General features: G+C 41.9%; 1 protein-coding gene across 1 annotated transcript in view; it reads left to right on the top strand.

Moving 5' to 3' along the window:
- The first annotated feature begins 4,835 nt into the window (after window positions 1–4,835).
- Window positions 4,836–21,438, top strand: part of fam20cb (FAM20C golgi associated secretory pathway kinase b) — a 51,163-nt gene continuing 34,560 nt past the window's right edge. Inside the window, exons 1-3 of the mRNA XM_044338050.1 lie at window positions 4,836–6,168; window positions 6,416–6,591; window positions 10,242–10,320. Coding sequence (XP_044193985.1) covers window positions 5,660–6,168; window positions 6,416–6,591; window positions 10,242–10,320 — 764 coding nt within the window. The 5' untranslated portion in view covers window positions 4,836–5,659. The remainder of the gene's footprint in view (window positions 6,169–6,415; window positions 6,592–10,241; window positions 10,321–21,438) is intronic.

Here is a 21,438-nt window from a genome sequence, read left to right as displayed (position 1 = left end):
GCCCAAACACACTGATCACTGTACCTAGTGACCCAGGTATCCACCCACAGGCACACACACACAAACACACACACTCCACTGCACAAACCCAAAACACTAATTTACACAGTGCTGCTCTTTCTCTCCCTCTCCGCAGGACGCTGTACACACTTCTCAGAGTTTGAACCAACACACTGACACACACAAACCAAACAAGACATATACCTGGGTAAGTATAGTGCTGACCGCGTGCCTCCCAAACAGACTTAAAAATAACCCCAAAGGTGGAGCAACTCGGAGATTTGGCCCCATAGTCTGATAGTGGAGAAAAGCAGACAGGGTCAGAGAACTCTTCTCAATAACATCTTATTATAGCCACAGACTGTCTGGGCTTTTAAGATGTTTTAAGAGATGACCCTCAGGAGCCTGTGTCACCACTTAAAAGTCTTGATTCGAGGAGGGGGGCATACATCCTTTAATTCCTTTCCTCCTTTCTAAATTTTTGGTATAGGCGGCTCCAGTGGTTTTAGTTCCTTCATTCCTTCCTTCAGTGGTCAGATCAGTATGATGGAAATGAGGAAATGACTTTACCTGCATGTCCAGGTTTGGCATGCTGTAAAACCAGAACTCTTGGAGTTTCTGCATGATGGTACAGAAGCACTGAATTCTTCACATTTCATTTATTCAACAATATAGTTTTCTTTACAGTACTTTTTTTGTGTGTGAAATTGTGGAGTATTTGCATTATAGTGGCATAAAATATGGGCTACAGGTAGTTGTCAACCCACAGATTGTGATTATACTAATGAAAACAAAACAGCCCACATTAACAGTTTACTGTTTTGTCATAATTATTCATGAAGGCATAAATTGTATATTTTGTACACTAATACTGGTGTAGAGCCACTGATCTGAGAAGAGCTGCCAAGATACGTGTTTTTTTAAGCCCTCTGGCATCATCTTAAGGAACAATGAAGTCTCTATGAATATTGCATTTTTCTCTAAATGAGATGCCAATTATTTTTATCAACAACTTCCATCCTTCTGTAAGTAAAAACAAAGTGGCGATCACAAACAGAACAAATCTCTCTCACACGACCCTAATATGCAATCAAGCAGAATGTCAACATTGCTTTGTGCTGACACCCACAAGTGATAATTGTGTAAACAAAAGGAGCATAATTCATTCAAATGTTATAAGGAGATAGATGAAAAGGGACAACAAAGGAGTACAAATATTATCAAGAACAGTAGCATCATGGAAATAAAAGAAGAGCCCCTGGGGGTGAGAGCAATTCAGAGAGAAAGTCTGGTGATTTCAGAATGTCATCGGGTTTCAGGAGACTGTGGGTGTTTTTGCAGAAATGATTATCATGACAGTTTAAACGTCTGTGTTTACACATCTAGCTTCTGAGCGGAGCAACTGTAAATGGAGGTGAGGAGGGGCTGACAGAGGAGGAGGAGGAGGAGGAGGAGCGGTGAGAGCGGCGTGAGGCTTATTGGGGCCAACAGAGGGCATTGTTATCTGTAATATCCATTCAAATGTGCCGTATCAGATGCAGTGAGTGCGGCGCTGCTCAGGGATGGAAATTAGTCTTGTTCTCCACTCAGCCCTGGTCACGCCAAGGGCAAATTCAGACAAATGAATTTACTCAGACAATACATATGGAGAACTGGCGATACAGAGGGATGCATGAATGGCAGGAACAGTGGAGGGATGTGAAGCAGGGAGGGTTGATGCCTCAGTGCGCCTTCCAACTGTTCTAGCTTTTTTCCCTCTTATAATACTAAACAACTGTCAGCATTTCATTTTCATGCAGTTCAGGGTGACTTTCACATTTCATTTTAATATTACTGCCGTGGTTACAACTACTGCAGAAATCCTTCAATAATTGTGACCATCTATTTTTAACAGCTGAACCTCACATGATAATAAATCAGATGAGCTGTGTGTTGTTATTATAATGCAGTGACATAGGAAAAAAATATTTCCCTCCAACTTCTTATGGCGCATGGGTATCATATTCCCAAATAAACCCTGACACAGGTTTTTCTTCTTGTAATCATTCCTCCTTTTCATACTGGCCATTAAGAGATCCCTTCATAGTGCACATCACTACATATTACGTGAGCAAAAACCTTTTTTCAGTGTTCATTTGGGCACCTGACTATTGTTTTGAAGACAGAGTTGAAAAATTGTGAACTTGTCCTTTAATGTGATACACTCCTGCTCTAAACAGGAAGTGCAGGTGAGACATAATCCAACAAAGGGACTTTTTCAAAAGAGTTTTTACAATTTCAACAATGCATTTTGTGCTGTTACAACTTCCTGGTTCACTCAAATACATAAACCCAAGCCACAGTGATGCAACCAAACCTGTTAGTGCGTTTCTGGTATGCCATAAAGCCAACTCTGAAATAGAAAATTCAAGTAAAAATAATAGCTACAAGAAAAATAATAATGGTATTTTGATATAGAAATATAAGAAATAACTGTTGGCATTTGTTGTTATAGTAAATAGAGGTATGTTATGAAATGTAATATCAGTTAACAAAGTGAAAATGCATTTTTCATTTCGACTTGAATCCCCTCAAGCCCAAATCTATTTGGCACACTTTGTACAGTAGCAAACGCACACCTCACCCTTTACTGTGATAGTGCAGATAGGAACACGGATAGTGCTATCTTGCTATCCTCTGAGCCATCTCTCTGAGAGACACTGTGAAGTGTAGAGGACATAAATCTTGTGTATATACAACCTGTGCTGTAGTCAGCTATCTGTTAGGATGCCCTCCTCCTCCTCCTCCTGCTCCTGATCTTGTCTGTGCAAGGTCTAGGTGCTTTTAATACTGTTGTCACATGGGATATTGGAGGATGGTGTTTCTCAATCAGTCTGTTAAGTCACAGATTGTGATCAGAGGGAGCTCTTTCAAAAAAAAAGGGCTTAGTCATTGAAAATGTGAACATTGCACAAAGGGTGATATTTGACACTGGAAATCCCAGGATTGGATGCATTTTCCGCTGTTTTCTCACATGGTGCTTTGTCATTATGGCTTGCACCCTTCCCAATTATAGAGCGAGATTATTAATTTGGTAGAGTTGCAAATTGTCATCTCACAACAGCCCGCTTCTACAGTATTAACAGATCTGAAGCTTTTAAATGTGTTGCTGTAACGTCGAGTGAGTGAGAATCAAACAGTCCTCTTGATTCCTCCTGAAAGGCTCAGCAACAATTGCACAAGACAGGCCTTGTGAGGAACCATTGACCCATCGACTGCTGTGATCCATGTCTGACTGACATCAATACACATTCATCTCTGCTTGTTTCACCTCAGGCTAGTAGGCCACGGGCTACAGTGGCTGGCGTGAGATCTGGACGGGCAACAAGCATCACTTTGTCTTCCACACTCTGCACTATCACTGACATCAAACACCAGAGGAGGCCAATCTGATGGACCTTTTGCTTTGTTAGGAATTAGTCACTGTTAAAGCGCCCTAAAACGTCAATGGTGAGTGTACCTCACGGATGTAAACCCTCCATTACAGTGTAATTTAGGGGAAATGGGGAGTACTTCCTTTATTGCAAATACAACAATCTTTCCTCTGTCTAACACAATAGACAATGCTGTGCAGACGGTTTGCTGGATCCATTGTTAGTCGCTTGACACTTGATGCTACTTTCTGGAATAAAGCAATCACTGCCGCTCACTGTACCACACACACACACACATACACAAACACACACACACACACACACACACACACACACACACACACAAACACACACACACACACACAAAATTTAGAGCTTCAGATTAGCAGTGATCTCCCTGCTGCTGTTTTAATTTTACCTCTATATCAGCTTCATTAACATTCACAACTAATGTTTTGTTCCACTGGGTAAATCCCCCCATAGAGCCTATCTTAAGCCATCTCCACTTTTCTTTCTTATGAATCTATTCCTTCCGCCAACATGTTCGTACAACAATCTCACTCCGTCTCTCTCTTTGGGCTCTTTTAATTATAAACTAATCTAGGGAGGTAATCACAGACAGCATGATCACTTACTCATGCATATATGCCATACTATGAAATGCAGGCAGTTTATTGCCCTGCCTCTCTTGCCTATTTACAGCCACGAAGGAAGCATGGATGCAGCCATGATGCTGCGCCAATTAGCCGTAAAAAAGAAACATTAGTGCACTTACTGGATATTGGACATTGTATTTGGCTTTCATAGTAATTTATGTGGTATACGTGCTTCATGTGGTATATAGGTGAAGGGTCAAAGAAGGAGGAAAGTGTGGACTCAGTTTATTCCTCTATACTGCATAATTTTCTCTTTTCCTGGCCTCTAAGAAAGTGCAGTGCTGAAAGGTGCTTTGTCGTTTTCATTTCATGCGGCCTTTAAACATTATTGAAGATGTGATTGCTGCTGAGTGGCAGCAGTGCAGGATGGAACTGGATCCTCAGACTGATGAGCGGTCTAATAGGCCTGTCTAATGTATCATCGATGGATTGACTGCCGTCTCGGAGGAGACATTTCAGAGGGATTCCAGCAGATGAATTTCAGACAAAAAAAAAAAAAGAAAGAAAGAAAAAAAAGAAAAACTGCTGCGTGTGAGTCAGACTGAATATTGGCCAGTGGAAAGACGCCCTCTTCTTGCACAGTCGGGATGTGCAGGGAGGATTTATTCCAAGAGGAATACAGACAAGCAGTTATACGCTTCACATGGTCGGTCTCTCTCTCTCTCTCTCTCTCTCACTCGCTCTCTCTCTCTCTCTCTCTCCTCAGCCAATCTGCGCACAGTGACGCTGCGCAAAGGCTGGATCTAGCCTTGGCTTCATCATCATATTTAACACACCCACCCAGATTCACACATGCTACAAGAGGTACATTCTCCTATCCCGCTGTAGTCCTAGAGGTTGCCTGGCCCTCCGGGGGGGGATTTCTGTCTCCTGTTACCTGTGGCGAATTGTTCCGTTGGCTCGCCTCGGGTGATTAGTCCGGACTCGATGTGACAGAATTACGCATCTTGGATCGCTGAAGTGGATGAGTGCACGTCGACTACTTTTCGGGGACTTTCCCTTGAAAACATTTAAATGTGAAGAGCTTCACTCCCCGTACATTTTTTCTCCCGGGGCCGACGTCCCAGCTGATCCATGGCTGCTCTCCCCGTATCGGATTGAGGTTCGACGGTGAGACCGATGCGCGCCTTCGGACCTCTTGGACACGCACGTTTAACGGATCGTTTCTCCCGCGTATCACAGCTGCGTTTGGATCCTACTCACTTGTCTGCGACTCTGTAATCCTTCATAAACATTTAGTGGTCGACAGGAGAGGGGACAGCAGCAGTGTGAAAAGGATGTGGCTTGCGCAAATCGACCGCTGGTCTGAACCGACTCGACCTGTTTTACCTGGACGCTTGCGGATGATTTTGCGCTTCTGAAATCTGGACATCCACGCAAATAAAAGCAGGACTCTGATGTTGAAAATACAAAGGCTGAACACTGAATCCTTTACTCAAGACGGCAAGTGAAGATGGGTCCTACGTGTTTAATGTATATTTCATTAGATTGGCGTCCAGTCTAATAAACATCATCAGCGATGTAGTCAGCTTGTTCATCTGCGTGCTGATCATTTGCAGTAAATACTCACATCTGCTCAAAAGGGAGACCATGAAGATGATCCTCCTGCGTAAATTCCGGGTTTTGATTCTCATGGTGTTCCTCATTGCATGCTCGATGCACATAATGATAGACTTGTTACCAAAGCTGGAGAGGCACAGCAACAGCGGCTGCTCCTGCTCTCACACGCCGAGCGAGGAGCCCCAGAGCTGGGGGAAACAGAGTTGGCCTAACAAGCACACCCTGCGGATCCTTCAGGACTTCAGCAACGAGCCCAGCTCGAATGTTTCCTCCCACTCCCTGGAAAGGGTCCCGGTCACAGGCGACAAAACACAGGCTCTCAGGAGGCTCGATCACTACGGGCAACGTGGTGACAGGAAGAGACAGTTCATCCAGGACGCCGCGGTGACCAAGAACATGCCGGCTAGGAGTTCAAGGTTGTCGGCTCTCTATGACCATCCCTTATATAAAAGATCCCCTCCACCTCTGACAGACGAGGACACGCTGTTCAACGTCAACACGGACATCAGATTTGACCCCAAAGCAGCAGATCAGGAATGGTAAACTGTTTTTGCTCATAAAGTCTGAATCATAATCAACTCAAGTGCAAGAATGAATAAACATTCATTATAATATGTCTAAACATCAAAGGGCTTATAGTTGAGTTCTGTGCAATCACATTAGTCTAATTCTGCATCTGTGCTCATGGGCTGTTGCACAACACCTGTCACTCTTTACATAAAAAAAACCTGACAATCCTCTTTCTCCTTTCTTTCCTCCCCTCCCCTCCTCCCTCTTCTCACGCAGGAATGGGGAAGGCAACATGGATGAGTTCAGCCCAACTGGGGAGCTGACGGCTGACTCCTACCCCAACTGGCTCCGCTTCCACATTGGGATTAATCGATACGAGCTGTACTCCAGACACAACCCGGTCATCGATGCTCTCCTGAAGGACCTGGTCACCCAGAGGATCACTAGCGTTGGTGAGTCATAGTGTCAGCCATGCAGGTGGGCTCACCTACATGGCTGACACTAAATAAAAAAAAATCAAAATGATCCAAAATGACACTCTGAAGAAACAGACTAGAGTTTGCACTTTTAAAATCTGACACAAATCATCGTGGGATATATTTTTGCGGTGCGTTTAGGTACAAAGATAATTATGTTTGTGCTCGTATTGGTCGTTGCTTGCTGTGTCACACAAACTGGAGGTCATAGTTTGCAACCCACATTAAACAAGCTTCTAGGGAGTCCAGTGTGTTGATCAAAGACACAGATATTAGATGTGCTCTTTAGACTGTGCCTCTGTAGTGTGCCATGCAGAGAGAGAGGTCAAAATTCAGTTTAAAGGGTCTTCTACACGAGAAACAAGTTGTTTTACAGTCAGCCAAAAAGGAATGTGTGCCTCTGACGTACAGTAACTGTGTCTACAGGTTAGGAGAGGGAGGAGGGGCTGCTTAGTGATGGTTAAAATGTGCTCCTCGCTGCCACAGGCGCTGCTGATATGAACACACACTCAAACACACACGCAAGCATGCATGAAGATGAAAGTCAGCTGCAGGCTATCGTACAACAGCGCTCAATCTGATCGGCCTGCACACCCCTGCTTTACGAGGCTTTAGGAATAATAAAACACCACAGTCTTCTCTCGTGTATTCCTCTCAAAGCGTCACAGCTGAATATATCAAGCCCGAGAGAACACCTGGTCTCGAGATGCAAATCAAACAGCTACATGGCGGTTTGATTCAAATCAAATGCTGTGGCTTTTATTTGACTGACAAGCACACGGTAAATGTAGCTTTCTGCAGAAAGCCATAAAGCCTTGGCTGCAAGTGAAAGTAGATACCTGACAGAGGCGATAATCCACACTGGGGCCGTTACATGGAATCTATTTCTGTTTTTTTTTTTTCCTATTTAGGGGGGGATTGTCTTCCTTTTTGGCTCAGACCGGCTCCCAAATTCCAAGAGTGCTTGTCGACTCAAGGTCGCCCATCTTGCACTCGCTGTGAAAAAGGATTGCAGATTTCAAGTTTATCTGCCAATGACAAAACTTTAACTGGCCTATAGCAAAGATTAAATACTTAACTGGGAGTCAGATTAACTGTTTATGAAAACAAGTATTCCTGCTTGGTCATCAGAGGAAGTATTTCTTTCCTACTTTTCCTTCTTTCTACTAAAGATGTTCTCTAATTTTCTCTGATTTTCTTCCTTTTGCTTTCTGCCTCTCAGCCTGGGTGGATAGAGGAAGCAGTTCTCAGCGTCTCTAGCCAGCTAAATACATGGTGGCTCAGTAATTATAGAGCCTTAACACAGGCCTGGGGCAGAATACCAATAGAATCCAGCAGAAGTTCGTTATTATCTTAACTTAAGGATAGGAGTGATGGGATGTATTATACTCTATAACCTCTTATGAGCCACATTCATTAATGGAAATATAGCGTGAAAAAGCAGATGACAGTAAAAATCTATAACTTATTATTCTATAGCAGCCCTAAAAGAGAAAGAGGTAAACATTTTTGTAACATGAAATATGGCTTGCTTACTGTGAGGAGGTTTATTTTCACTCTTGGTAAACAGAGTCTGAGTTTGTAACAATTACAGTTAGATTTGCTTTTATTTAAAATGTCTCCTAACATCACATGAGCACACACAACTTCACACAGCAGCAGATGAGGTCAAACGAACATTGATCTTTTCACTTGTAATTCTTTTCTCCGTAAACATTGTGCTTGTCCTCATGATTCTCATATGTAAAAATAAATGAGAGCATTGATTAAGAAGGTTGTTCTTTGGCAAAAGGCCACCAAAACACAGTTTCCAATCGATCAGACGAGAAATAACAGGCACGGTGACTGCTGTGCTCTCTTTGTGGATTTCAGTGTGTTTTAGCCTTGTAGTCCTTCACTCCAGCGCTGAGCCCAGTCCCACGAGTGCCTTTAGAATGCATTATCATGTTCAAAAAGGGAGAAAACATCAAGGATAGATGGATGAATAGAAACACAAAGAGACAGCGCGAGAGAGAGATAGACCCTCCAGAGAATACACAGAGAGAGTAAACAGCGGAGGAACAGAGAGCGTTGGCCGAGCACTGGCTGTCCTTCACCCCCTCACTCTCCCTTCCCATCAAACAAAACACTGTGACATCAGCACTCAGTCTTTTCAGAGCGCACACATAAACACAAACACACATCTGTGCGCATACACAGGCTTTCATACACAACAGTCCTCTTCACCAACGTGGCAGAGGAAAGTCATGTTTCAGGCTTCAGGTGTACTATGACACATCTCTAAAATGTTAATCAAATCAATGACAGTGAGTATTACATTATATAAAGGGAATACGGTCCAATTTCACCATGTGTTTATGGACTTTTGGTTTGTCTCTTATCTCTGAGCTTCACGTGTTTTCTTATACTCTGCTGACACTGAACAATCACTAACTAATGTTATCCGTCTTATCAAAATGATCAGTCACTTAATTGATAAGCTGATCCACAGTAAATAACTGATATCTGGCCTTGTTTCATTTGATAATGATAAGTAGCTCTATAGCTTAATTGTAGAATACTTAATAAGGGCTGATATCGACCTAGTCAACCCTCGCTTCTGGTTGGTTAATATGTCGAATAATTCTGTGTTTGTTAATTGATTTAGATGAATCTATAGAGACTGGTGGACACGCTGGTCTTTGACCTTGCTTGTCATGCTTAATGTGTTTTTTGTGTTTTGCTACCATGTTTCATTTTGTTGTCTTGAAGAGGAAACTTTTTCAGTAAACAGTTTAAACAAAGAACATGGATATGGAGCTTTATTGAAGCGTGCATCAATAAACTATATGCTTGGATTCTATAGCTCAAGTTGGCATTTTCAAGAAATAGACTGAGCCACATTAACAATTGATCATTTATGTCTTTTATTAGGCAGAAACATCAAATATTCATTGCTTCCACCTTTTCCAATGTGAGAATATGCAAGTTTTCACTGTTTAATATCATTGTAAATTTATGTCTTGGACTGCTGGTTGGATGAAAAATTGAACATCTCCATGGGCTAGAAATGTTGTCACTGTTTTCTACTTTAACAAAAAAAAAAAAAAAATTAAATAGTTGTTAGGCCTACTTGCAATCCTAATTAGTTTATCATCTTCCTAATTTGTTACAGATTTTAGACAGATTTTCTTTTCTCAGAAAAGAGCTACATATGCAGGTAAAAAAAAGCTAAGTGGTGGACAAAGCTACTAGTACAATTAACATTAGCTAAGTTGCAAACTTGAATGGGCAAAAACTGAACACTGGTGGCAAAAAACTGAAGACAGTGACATATTTTATTCAGGTATGGCATAGGTTCATGTTGTTGCATGGTCAGCAGCCTAGTTACCAGATTACCAAAAATGTTTGGCTAGTCTGAATTTGAAAATTTCGGCTAGGCAAACTAGCGAATATCATTAGCTAGCTAATATCTAGCTAGTGATATTAGCCACATTTTTGTATAACTTAAATTCCAATGGGTCAGTGTATGCCAGAGCAAAATAACTGTGAGCCTACATTACTACATCTCATTTCTTCAAAAATATGTGAAGCTGCTTTCAATGAATTGATCGTTAATAGCGGTGTTGTCTGTTTTATTCCAACAGCAATGAAGTCTGGAGGCACCCAGCTCAAGCTCATCATGACCTTCCAGAACTACGGCCAGGCTCTATTCAAACCCATGAAGTACGTTCATTTGCTTTTCTAGCAGAAACGCATTTTATGTAAGAAAAAGTTCCCGCTGGCCACATTGTTCCTCTGGTCAAACTGCCCTCTCATCTCTCCCGCTCCACTAGGCAGGGTGCACTTTGTTGGGTCCACTCTCTTTATGAAAAAGCAATCTCTTCTGTATCGTGTTAAAGCTTGAGTGCCATTTCAGCAAAAAACACCAACTCTGCAGCTTTCTACCTCGACTGACTTCCTTTTCGCATCTCACCACCTACTCATTCTCCTCACAACATCAATCTCATTTCCTCATTCTCCTCTCTGGCTGTATCAAATTGCTTTCATTTCAGCACAACCTTGATATTCGATTGAAGGCCGTCATCATTCTGCTGTGTCAGAGCCAAATGTTGTGCAGGCATTTCACCTGATAGGGCTTTCAGGTGACTCATATCATCCTTTAGTGGCCATGTTGGAGGTCCTCAGCCATCAGGCAACACTGGCTGTGTCATTGTATGACTGATTCATCTGATCGATTTTCTGTGCTCTGGTAAAGTCATATCATCTAGTCAGCTAAATGTCACTTTCTTGTTATCAACACATGATGTGTGTGCTTGCTAAAAGTAGCTGACTCCTGATTATACAGCGTTGTGTTTGCGTGTATTGTTGCAGATATTTTCTTATAGGTATCATTTAATGTTAATTGTTGGTCCATCACTTAAGTACAGACTAAAATATCTCAACAACTATTGGGTGAATTGCCATGAAATCTGGTACACACATTCATTTGGTGATGCTTTGACTTTTCATCTGGTGCCATTATCACATTAAACTTTTAATTTGTCCAATATTTTTGTTCATGACCACATGCCGGCAAAACTGAACATTCCCATCAGCCGCAGCAATATTTTGTATTTAGTGCTAATTTGTTAGCAGGCTAGCACACCAAACTAAGATGGTGAACATGGTAACTACAGCATTATACCTGCTAAACATTAGTATGTTAGGAGTGTCATCATGAGCATGTTAGCATGCTTACGGTAGCGCTTAGCTCAAAGCACCACTATGCCTCACAGAGCTGCTAGCATGGCTAGCTATTAATGAGTTGGATTTCTTCCATATTGGTCCCTGAAATAAATGAAAAGGCAGCTGAAAAAGACCAAAAGTTCAATTTGAGTTCATGTTATCTTGCTATCCAATATGATGGACAAGTTATTAGATGAGTTTATGCCATAATTTAACAATACTTTTTGGCATGTGCCCAGCCATAACTGAAAGCAGCAGCCTGTCGGGTTGTTGCTCGCCTGGGTGGCCACATATTTTGTCTTTATTTTTCCTTAGCCAGTTTTCTATGATGAAGCCAGACTTTACTGGGAGCTTTGTGAATCAACCACAAAACCTCTGTTCCTTGCCTCATCTTCTTCTGAAGCTTATTCCAGTTATGATATGAGAACATCCAACCAGTGCACAGCATATCATTAATGTCTCACAGAAAGAGGTGAGCACCTAAGCTTACCTCTGCACACCATGTAATACACCTTGGCTTAACTATTAGAGAAGATAAGTCTACCCAATGGTAAAACTGCCCCACTGGTAGATAGTGTGAAATGTTTGATTAATTCACATTTCCTTTATCCACATTGTCATATTTAGATGATAACACATTCCCAAGAGAAGTGCTCTTCGCTCCTAATCCCTCCTCGATTGGTGGATTTAAATGTCACCCATCCTTTGTTATGGTGATTGTAATTTAATTGTGGGTTAATGGTTTTCTACACAGGCTGTTGTCTGGCCCCTGCATGTCAGCATGGAGAGCGGGGTTAAGCCTGTGGATGATAGGTAGTGAGGTTTTCCGTGGGAGGAAAAGCTATTCAGAGACTGTTGTAATTACTGCTTCAATCGTACCACACTAAGTCAGGCCAGACGCAACAAGCCTGAAATCATCCTGACAGGCCGGAGAAGAGGAGAGATGAGAATGAGGTGAGAGGAGGGAACGGATGGGAGAGTGCAAGAGAGGAGGGAGGAGAGGTGAGGGGGCAAGGACTGGAGAAGATACAGGCTGAGGAAGAGAGACAGGGGAGGAGACGCGGGCGAAGAGTGTTGTCAATACACGCACAGAGTCAAAATCCACAGATTATCTCGCTGCATTGCCTCGAATTTGAACCCAGATGAATATGCGAAATGACATTTTCCGAGAAAAGCACAGGGTGATGGGGTTGGATGTAAATCTGTTGCTTGACAGTTGTAGTTTTCAGAGCCGCCGTGATGTTTGATAATCCTGAGAAACGGCGAGAGCAAAGGTTTTTTTTTTTTCCCTTTTCTCTCCCTCCTGCTTGAATGCACTTGACTTTAACAAAATAGGGCAACCCATGCTGGCATGTGTGTGCTCATTTGGACTGCAATCAAGGTCTCGACAGATTTGCGCAGTCATTCCCGCTATATACATCACTTCCCTCGCGGAGATCACACATGCACACACGCCGGCATCCACACGCGCACATCCTCTTAACGCCCAACATCATCTCCTCGTCCGCTGCTCCCAAATCTGCTGGTGTGTTTCCACATGGTGCATCAAAGAGACAGAGGCTGAGAGATCAAAGACTTCTCCGGCTGTGCTCTTCTTGCTCAGCTCCTCTCAACTCTAATGCAAATGTGTGCCAGGCAATCAGGCAGCGAAGGAAGGCAGGCAGGCAGGCATGCATGCAGTGTCTGGGTAACGATCGACCCTCCAACCATCCATATCTGTGGAAACCTGCGCTCTCTCTGCTCTGCTCTATCTGTTTATCGGACCCCCCGTCTGCCTCTCATTCTTAGTATTCCCCGTCATCCTGCCTCCATCTCTGCAACTCTGTATGCTGTTTGTTTTTCTCTCTTTTTCGCACACTCTATACTGAACAGCACAGATGTGGGAATCCATTAAAAGGCTTGCTGTATTGATCCTTTAGGTATTCTCTCTTCTTTGTTTTAATTTCTTCTCAGAGAGGCAGAGAATGATGGTCAGTGTCTCTGTTTTGTGGTGGAAAGGGTCCTCTTTAGGTGGGATGAAACAGAACTTAGCATGGTTTTGCTGTGTACAAGCTTTTACTGTATTGAGGTGACACAAAATGGCTTACAGCTGCTGTCTAGTATGATGTAACATCGATGAATCAGCTTGTTGATTTGCTGTCTGCGGTACAGTTTTCCAGACATAGAATACACCAGTCTTAACTAATGTAATCTCACTCAAGGCGTGTTGTGCAATATTTACGACTACAGGCTTGGTGAGATCAGAGAGGCTTTATGGGATAGCGCCAAATATTCCAGTGACCAACCCCTGTGTTGCTTAAGCAGAGAAAACATCACAGCTGTAGTCCCTGTCACAAAACATCTGCATTGTAACCTGAATGACGCTCAGTTTGATGACTAAGCTCAATTATCATCTTCGTCATCCTCTGCATCCTGTTATGCTTGGGGCCAGAACTGAAATAACCCTGAATTGCGATATTTCCACGAAATCTGCTTTTGTTCCAATAAACAAATGCTTTACAAATGGCAAAAATGCACATAGATGCTTGGGTAGAACAGGAACAAAATAGTCCCAGTTTTCTGAATAGTTTGGTCCCATGTTGCTGATTCTGCAGCTTGTAGGCTCAGCTATTGTTTTTCATGTAGAATGTGCTACAAATCTGCATCTAAATCAAGTGGTTGGCTGAAATAATAGTTCATCCAAAAATAAATGACTCTGAGTTATGAGGGTGTAAGTTGATTTCAGAAAAGGGGCTGACACAGTGAAGTGTGGGCTTCTTTAACAAAAATAATTACATAAAGGCTATTTATTCACATACATTTATATTAACCTGGCAAATAACACAGTACGATGAAATTGATCTTCGTACTTACACAAGCCTAATTGAAGGAATAGAAATGTGGCTTACATTTCTATTTCACACTAACACTAAAAATTATATTATTTTTTTAGTTTCAACAGTGCTCAGTGCTCTATATACAAGATATAATAAAATAAGCATAAAAGACTGAAACATTGTCTTAAAAAAACTCAATTCTTGGATCAGGAACATTGTCCTTTGTTGCCTTAGCTTTTAGATGTTCAGTCTTAGTGTTTTTTTTAAATTAAAATAATGATATTACACATTGTTCACCCTGAATCAAAGATAATTTTTTTCTCCTAAAACATGCTGAGGATGTGAGTCGTGTTTCCAACTCTTCCTGTCAGGCTGCTTATGCCTCAAATAACCTCCGCTAATCACAGGGTTAGGGCAAGCTCTATATGACCTGACAGGTGAAACTGAGGGCAAAATAAGTCCAACAAAGACTCTCCACTGCTCCTGACACTTATTGTTCGAGTTGGATGCAGCTTCGGTGATAACTAAAGGGCATGTAGATGAATGTTTTTATCACATCTGCTCCTCTCTCATCTGGATATTTGTACAGTTATACATAAATATGCTCCCACACATTTTATTTATTTTCTGCTCACATCTTCTACCTTTTTATTTTGGCTCACTGACTGACCATACTACTGCAAGTCCTGCCCAGTCTTAATTCACATTGGCTAACTTGTTGCCAAAAGGGTCACCAGTTATGACCACTCTGACCAGCAGCTATGAGAGAATGACTTCAGCTCGAGAGTGGACTAGTAGCTCATGGTGGCACTCTGTAGTGCTGTGGGGGGAAAAAAGAGTAGATTTTAAAAAGGTACAGTCCCTTTGGGAGGACCATAACAGCAACAAAACATTTTGGACCATCAAAAGCTTACCTTCAAGTACAAATAATACTAATACATATAATGTGCCTTCTGCTGTCAGAAATGTCCATGTACCTTTTAGTGCAGTATGCATGTAATACCTTAAGGACCACTAGAGACCTTTGTTTCAAGTACCAATGCGTACAGAAATAGACCTGCGCCGAAAGGTGTGTTTGAATCCCAGCTGTGAAGTTGTGTTTTGCACTATTTTGAACCTGAATGCCTGCGTAGAAAATACTGACAACAAACAGAACAGAACAAACAGTCTTTTATTTTCTGCTTTTCCCTCCATCTCTTTGTCTTTCTGTCATTATGACTTTGTGCTGATGTAAACTGGGGAGACATGATATGAATATGAAGACATGAATATTTACAGTGAAATTAGTCTCCGAGCACACAAATCCCATTAGATGAGCGCAGATGATCGACAAAGGGAGGCAGGGGAAGGACTGATGATTGATATAATGTATGGTCTTCCGTTCCTTCTTGCTTCCACTTAATTGTATCGCTTGTCAATCAGCCAGCTGTTGGTTCAGTCACACACAAATCAATCCGAGTATTCCTAGAAGAGATATCTGCTCTTTCTGCTGCCCGCCCCTCCCCTCACTGAGCGAGCGATCTATATCTGCGCTGAGTCGGGTCCGTGAGTAATTTTTGATTGACAGTTCTGGGAGACAAGAGGCGGGAGCCACATAATGTCACCTTGTTTGTGTCAGTAACATATTGACAGCAGCACAAATAACAGCCTGGAGGAAATGTGAAATATTAGTGGGAAATTGGCTGTGTATAAGAGCTGGTGTTGTATCATCAAGCTGCATCAGCTGTGGGAGGTGAAAGAATAATATTGAGGGAGTTTGTCTGAAGACATAGAGGGCATGTCTCAACAAAAAAAACCCCTATTATCCTCACTCAAAGCTGCCCAGATTTGTCCTCAAACGCAGCGCCGAGAGACAGATGAAAAACAGGACAATTCAGCGATTGTTCTTGTATGTTCCCGAATAAAGGGATGTCAAACAAAGTAACTTCTCTGTGGACTAACATTTCTCTCCCTCTAGGTTTTTGGCCGCCTTTTTGTTTTAATATATATGTGTTTTGTCCGTTTGGTTGTTTGTTTGTCGGCATGTGCGCTTGTTTACTGTGTGATATTGTATTCACAAGGTCTTCTGTGCCTGTGCTTTGACTTTGAGTCAGGAAATAAAGGGATGAACCGCCTCAGGACAAGTCATTCAGAGCACAGATGATGAGTGCAGCTCTGTTTAGAAATAGAGGAAATTCACAGCAGTGGAGTGGCAACGGCAGAGCTGAGGGGGGGGGGTTTGGGGGGTCTACATTAACCCTCAAACTGCTGGCCCGTACATCTGTAAATGGTATTACACAAACACTTGAAATCAGCAGCTGAATTGAACCTAAAGCATTTACGTAAACACTATCTCAAGAGTAATTGGATTTATACAGTACATACAGTAATTAAGCCCTATACATGCTTGCGGCATACAATATACATCACATCAGTGAAATCCACAGTGAATGTATTTGCATGCATTACATGCTTTCAACTGAAGTAAAAGGTTATATCTGATATAAGCAGTTTTTGTACACCCTCAAATTATACAATCACAATAATTTCTGTATGCACAATCAGAGGCGTCGTGCATATTCAAGTTGAGAGTGCACGTGCCCCAGCTGCAGCTGTGGAAGAATGTGTGTAGAATTTGTGCTGGTTAGATGTTGTTGCAAAATGTGTTAACTGCAGTATGAGATACAGTATGAATAACCAATAGCTCACACCATAAAACAATTTGTAAGTTACCTTGAGCTTCAGAATTTCCTCCCATTTAAAGTGACTTTAGCGTCAGTGGTTTTAACCCACATGTCATTAACATTAGTGTTAGCTTTGTTATCCTTTGCTGTAATTAGTAGCTAAATTATTGTTTTTGTTAAAACAAATTTGAAGGATGTAGCCAACAGTCCTCTGTAGCTGTTTCTCTCTGCAGCTGCGTGTTGCGCTATATTCTAAGCCCCGCCCTCTTTTTAGCAGTCCAATCAAGTGCAAAGGATTTGGTTTAAATCCTTCTTGTAACTGTGCACTGCTCAAATATTCCGTTTCACTGGGAGATGCGTCACAGTACAAAAGTTATAGATGCCGTTTCATGGGGCCTTTAATGTTTTGACTGTTTCCTCTATTTTGTGATTGTTTCACCAGGGTTATTATTCTGCACAATGGAGTTCATGCTGAAGCACAATTTAAAATGTTTATAGCAATATTGTTGGAGGTCATGCTCACTTTAAAAGACATACACTTTACAGCACACACACACACTTTGCAGCACACACACACACACACACACACACACACACACACACACACACACACTCACACACACCAGTTATCACATGTACTGTAGATGAAATTTGCAGTAGCTGAACATACTTTTCAGTATGCAGTGGAGTGATACGTACGATCAAATGGAGCCCTCAGGCTTAGTAATCTGACCCCCTTACTGTCTTCCCTGCAGAGACTGTGACACACTGCAGGCCATTGGTGCACCAGGATCATACAGAGTGGAGCAGTGTGTGTGTGTGTGTGTGTTCTCCCCCTATATATGATAGCCTTTCTGTTCTTAGCACATAGAGAGAGAGGGAGAGAGATAAAGGGAAACTGATGAAATAAAAAAAGGTAAAAGCCACCCTGATGTCACGGAGATTCATGAATATACTATCACTAATTTTACTAATGCTGCATACCAAGCAACTACTGTATACCTGATTTCATATCTGGTAAATTTGTCACTGAGATCTGAATATGCACTTGCACAGCACCATCTGAATGATGATAAAATTAAACATGGTCAAAGGCTGCATGAAGAGCCAATATAAGTTAAATAAGGAGTTTTTGAACTGCAAATCATGCAAAGATATATAGACCAGGAAATATGTATGTTATGTTATGTTTTAATCTGCTAATCGTTATTCTCTTCACTTTTGGTAGAATGTAGCACAAAAGAAATGATCAATACTGGACAAGGTAGTTTCATAAGGCAGTGATGCATGCTGTTTTATTCAGTGTCTGGTTCCAATAAGTCCTTGCTTTTTCTCAACTAGACGGTCAAGGCCCAAAAATGTATTGTGCACATTTTACTTCAAAATAAATAATGTTCCTAAAGACTACAAACTGAAGCCTTATTTCTGTATATGAGGAATGTGTCTCTGTCAATCCACTGTCAGGACAAAAATAACTCCCAGCTCCCTGCGTAAAGTGAATTTTATGTTCTGATGTAAAAGTGGTTGAGAACCTATTTACCAAGCAGATGTAATTAAAATAAAACCGGCAAACTGGCCCTCTCTGATAATAATCTCTTAATATGGAGCTAAGGCTGTGATGGTAATGGACAATAAGCAGTGCAGACCTATGGCCCTCTGTACTATAGAAAAATATGCTAGAGTATGTGCACTCAATAACAGAAGCTTATGCAACTAATCTATGGCCTAGTGGGGATGGGGGAAAAAGCTGCACATGAGCAAGTAGCCCACTGTAATAATCTGTTAATGTACTGTTGGCATCCTGCCATCTACAGTAATCAGCCGTCATGATTTATGTAGAATTTAGATATTAGTAAGCCGGTGATGTTTTCCCCGGTAATGTATTCTAACACACTGTGCCAGTTTTAATCAGTGTTGTTGATTAGCATAATCATTAAGTTTGACATGTTTGTTAGATGCAAACATCCTTTCCTTTTCTCCTATTTTACACTGCACTTTCTGCGAAACTCAACATCCATTCTTCTTCCTCACTCTGCACAGCTGTCTCTGCAGTTGAGATCTCAGTGTGTGTGTGTGTGTGTCAGTGTCACAGTCTTATTGCCACCTCTGACAACTTTGGACATTTGGCGCTCCAAACTGTCACAGTATTCATACTGTAGTTGCCTAGGAGACAGAAATTGGTCATATTTCTTTGTCTTTGTGGGGTTATCTGTGTGTGTGTGTGTCTGTGTGTGTCTGTGTTTTTGCAGTCATGTGCATGCCTGTGCATATGAGCACCAATCTGCAGTGATACTGTTCCAGCAAATTCTACGCAGGCCTCGCTCAGACTTTCCAGGAGCAGAAATGTCTTGACGATATTATCAGTCAACTGCCCCCTTCAGGTAAATGTTATCATCTCTAATGTTGTGCTGAAGGAACGATAACACAGTGTTGCAGCCAGCAGAAATGATAAGCCAGCATCCAATCTGCATATCAAAGCCTAAATTCCTCTGCCATCTGTGTGCGCGTACACGTGTGTGTGTGTGTGTGTGTGTGTGTGTGTGTGTGTGTGTGTGTGTGTGTGTGTGCCTGAGCAATCGCCAGAGCAACACACACACACACACACACACACACACACACACACGGATGCATTTCAAATGCATGTTGTCTCTGCATTTCTCAGAGGCAACTTGTTCCTGGCCCGTCACAATCGCAGTTCATCCCTGATAAACTCAGTCATTGTGTCTGAGAAATAATAAAAAAGAAGATTAATTACTCGCCCATAAACATTTTAGAAACCTGATGCAGCTCTCTGTTTCAGTGGGAACGCATGCTTTGATACCATCTGTCATCTTGTCTCTTTTTTTTGAAGGAGCTGTCACTCAAAGGCAGGCTTTACCCTGTCTGGACACAGCACACCTCAACAGCTGATGTGACAATCGCAGCAGACATTGATTCATCTGGCCTTGGCCCAGCCTGCCTCGGTGCTATTCTTATTGAGGACCAGATGCTGAAAGCAGAGGCACAGGGGTTGCTTCATGACTGGAAATGAGCCTTTCATTTCTTCCCACAGTCAATGAATAAAGGGAGAGTAGGACAGTGTCATGTGTCCCAGAGTTAAGTGGAAACGCCAGCATCCACAAGACTAAAATTGAACTTCCTCAAAAATGAAGTTAAGCTTGGATTGTGGTTTCCTGACACCTAAAGCCATTTTACTATTTGTTTCATTTAGTCTCAGACTGCCTGATTTCAAGCAAAGCCAGGTCTTATAAACAAAAGTGACACTGATTCACAACTTGCTCGTTTACTGGACAGAGTTTTGGAAACCTGTCGTCTTATGAGGTTAGAGATTTTGGCAGCAGGGAGAATCTAAATAAATCTGACTCCAGTCCCTTTAACTTAGCCAAGAATGATGGCCGCATCTACATTCTGTGGTGTTTTTATCCGTGAAAAGCATGTGAAGAACTATGAGCATCTGTCCTTTTGCTCGGCTTTTCAAACACAAGGAGCTGCTGGATATCAGATGTCAACATCCGTCTTTGTGTACCCTTCAAATTTTGCATTTTTTGGGTTGCATTTTTTGCATTGTTTTCTGCAGTCGGTCCAGATGCATTTTTACTTCTTAGAAACAGTACTGCGCCTCTCTTGGAAGAACCATTTCCACCTGTCCTGCTTTGGTTGTGCTTCGGCCAAATAAGCTTGTAAACGCTCCCAGAGTTTGAAGAAACGGCTCCAGATATGGGGTGAAAGTGCTGTTAGTGTCATTAATTATAAAGGGTAAAGTGCTTTGATTTAGCAGTTAGAGAGATGCTCTGAATGGGGCAAATATACTTAAAACTTTTTTGATCTGAGAGCTGCATGGCCTGAAGAAGCAATTGTGGTTCATATAAAACACACAGTATCTGTTATCTTGCCTCAGGGCGAGACAACTCTAGAAGTATCCAGTGTTTTATAGTGTGGTAGCAACCCAAATCACATCAAAATGTGTAATAGCTACAGTGGTCCACAGTGCAAAACGTATTAGTTTCATAATAACAGCTCTTAAATTATGAGATGCCTATGTTTTTTTTGCCTGTTCTTTTCTATTGGCCTCTATTGGATGCTGCTATCGCTGAAAACAGATAGCTTGCATGTTGTTTGCTTGCACGTCATTTCTCGCTAGAAATGTGCATATTTAACGCATTTTAATGCAGAAACTATATTATAATATAGCATTTTCCACTGAGAATAAAAGGAATGGCAGCCATTTTGTTTGTTTTTGCAGACAGAAACTTCATGTGACATGGATGCAGGTGAATAGAAAAGAACAGGCTAAAAAAACATCTCACAATTATAGAGCAGTTATTGTGAAACTAATACGTTTTGTGCTGTGGGCCAACGTAGCTATTATACACTTTGATGTGAGACTGGGTTGGTGATGGAGCATCAGTCTGGTCTGCAGAGCCCAAGGTTTCTCCTGTGATCTTCCTTCTTGCTTTCTGTCTTCACCTTCACTAGCCATTAAAGTTGCTCTTCTCCTCATGCTATCCTGCCAGCAGAAACTGATCCCTTTTATAAGCCATAGTTAGTGTCAGGGAAAACACCTTAGGGGGATCATTAGACAGTAATGAAGCAGGAGGTAAAATACCATGTTCACCCGTCGCTCTCCAACATTCCTG

Source organism: Thunnus albacares, chromosome 20 (genome assembly GCF_914725855.1).
Source record: "Thunnus albacares chromosome 20, fThuAlb1.1, whole genome shotgun sequence".
NCBI lineage: Eukaryota > Metazoa > Chordata > Actinopteri > Scombriformes > Scombridae > Thunnus > Thunnus albacares.
This window is presented reverse-complemented; position numbering and strand designations above follow the sequence as displayed.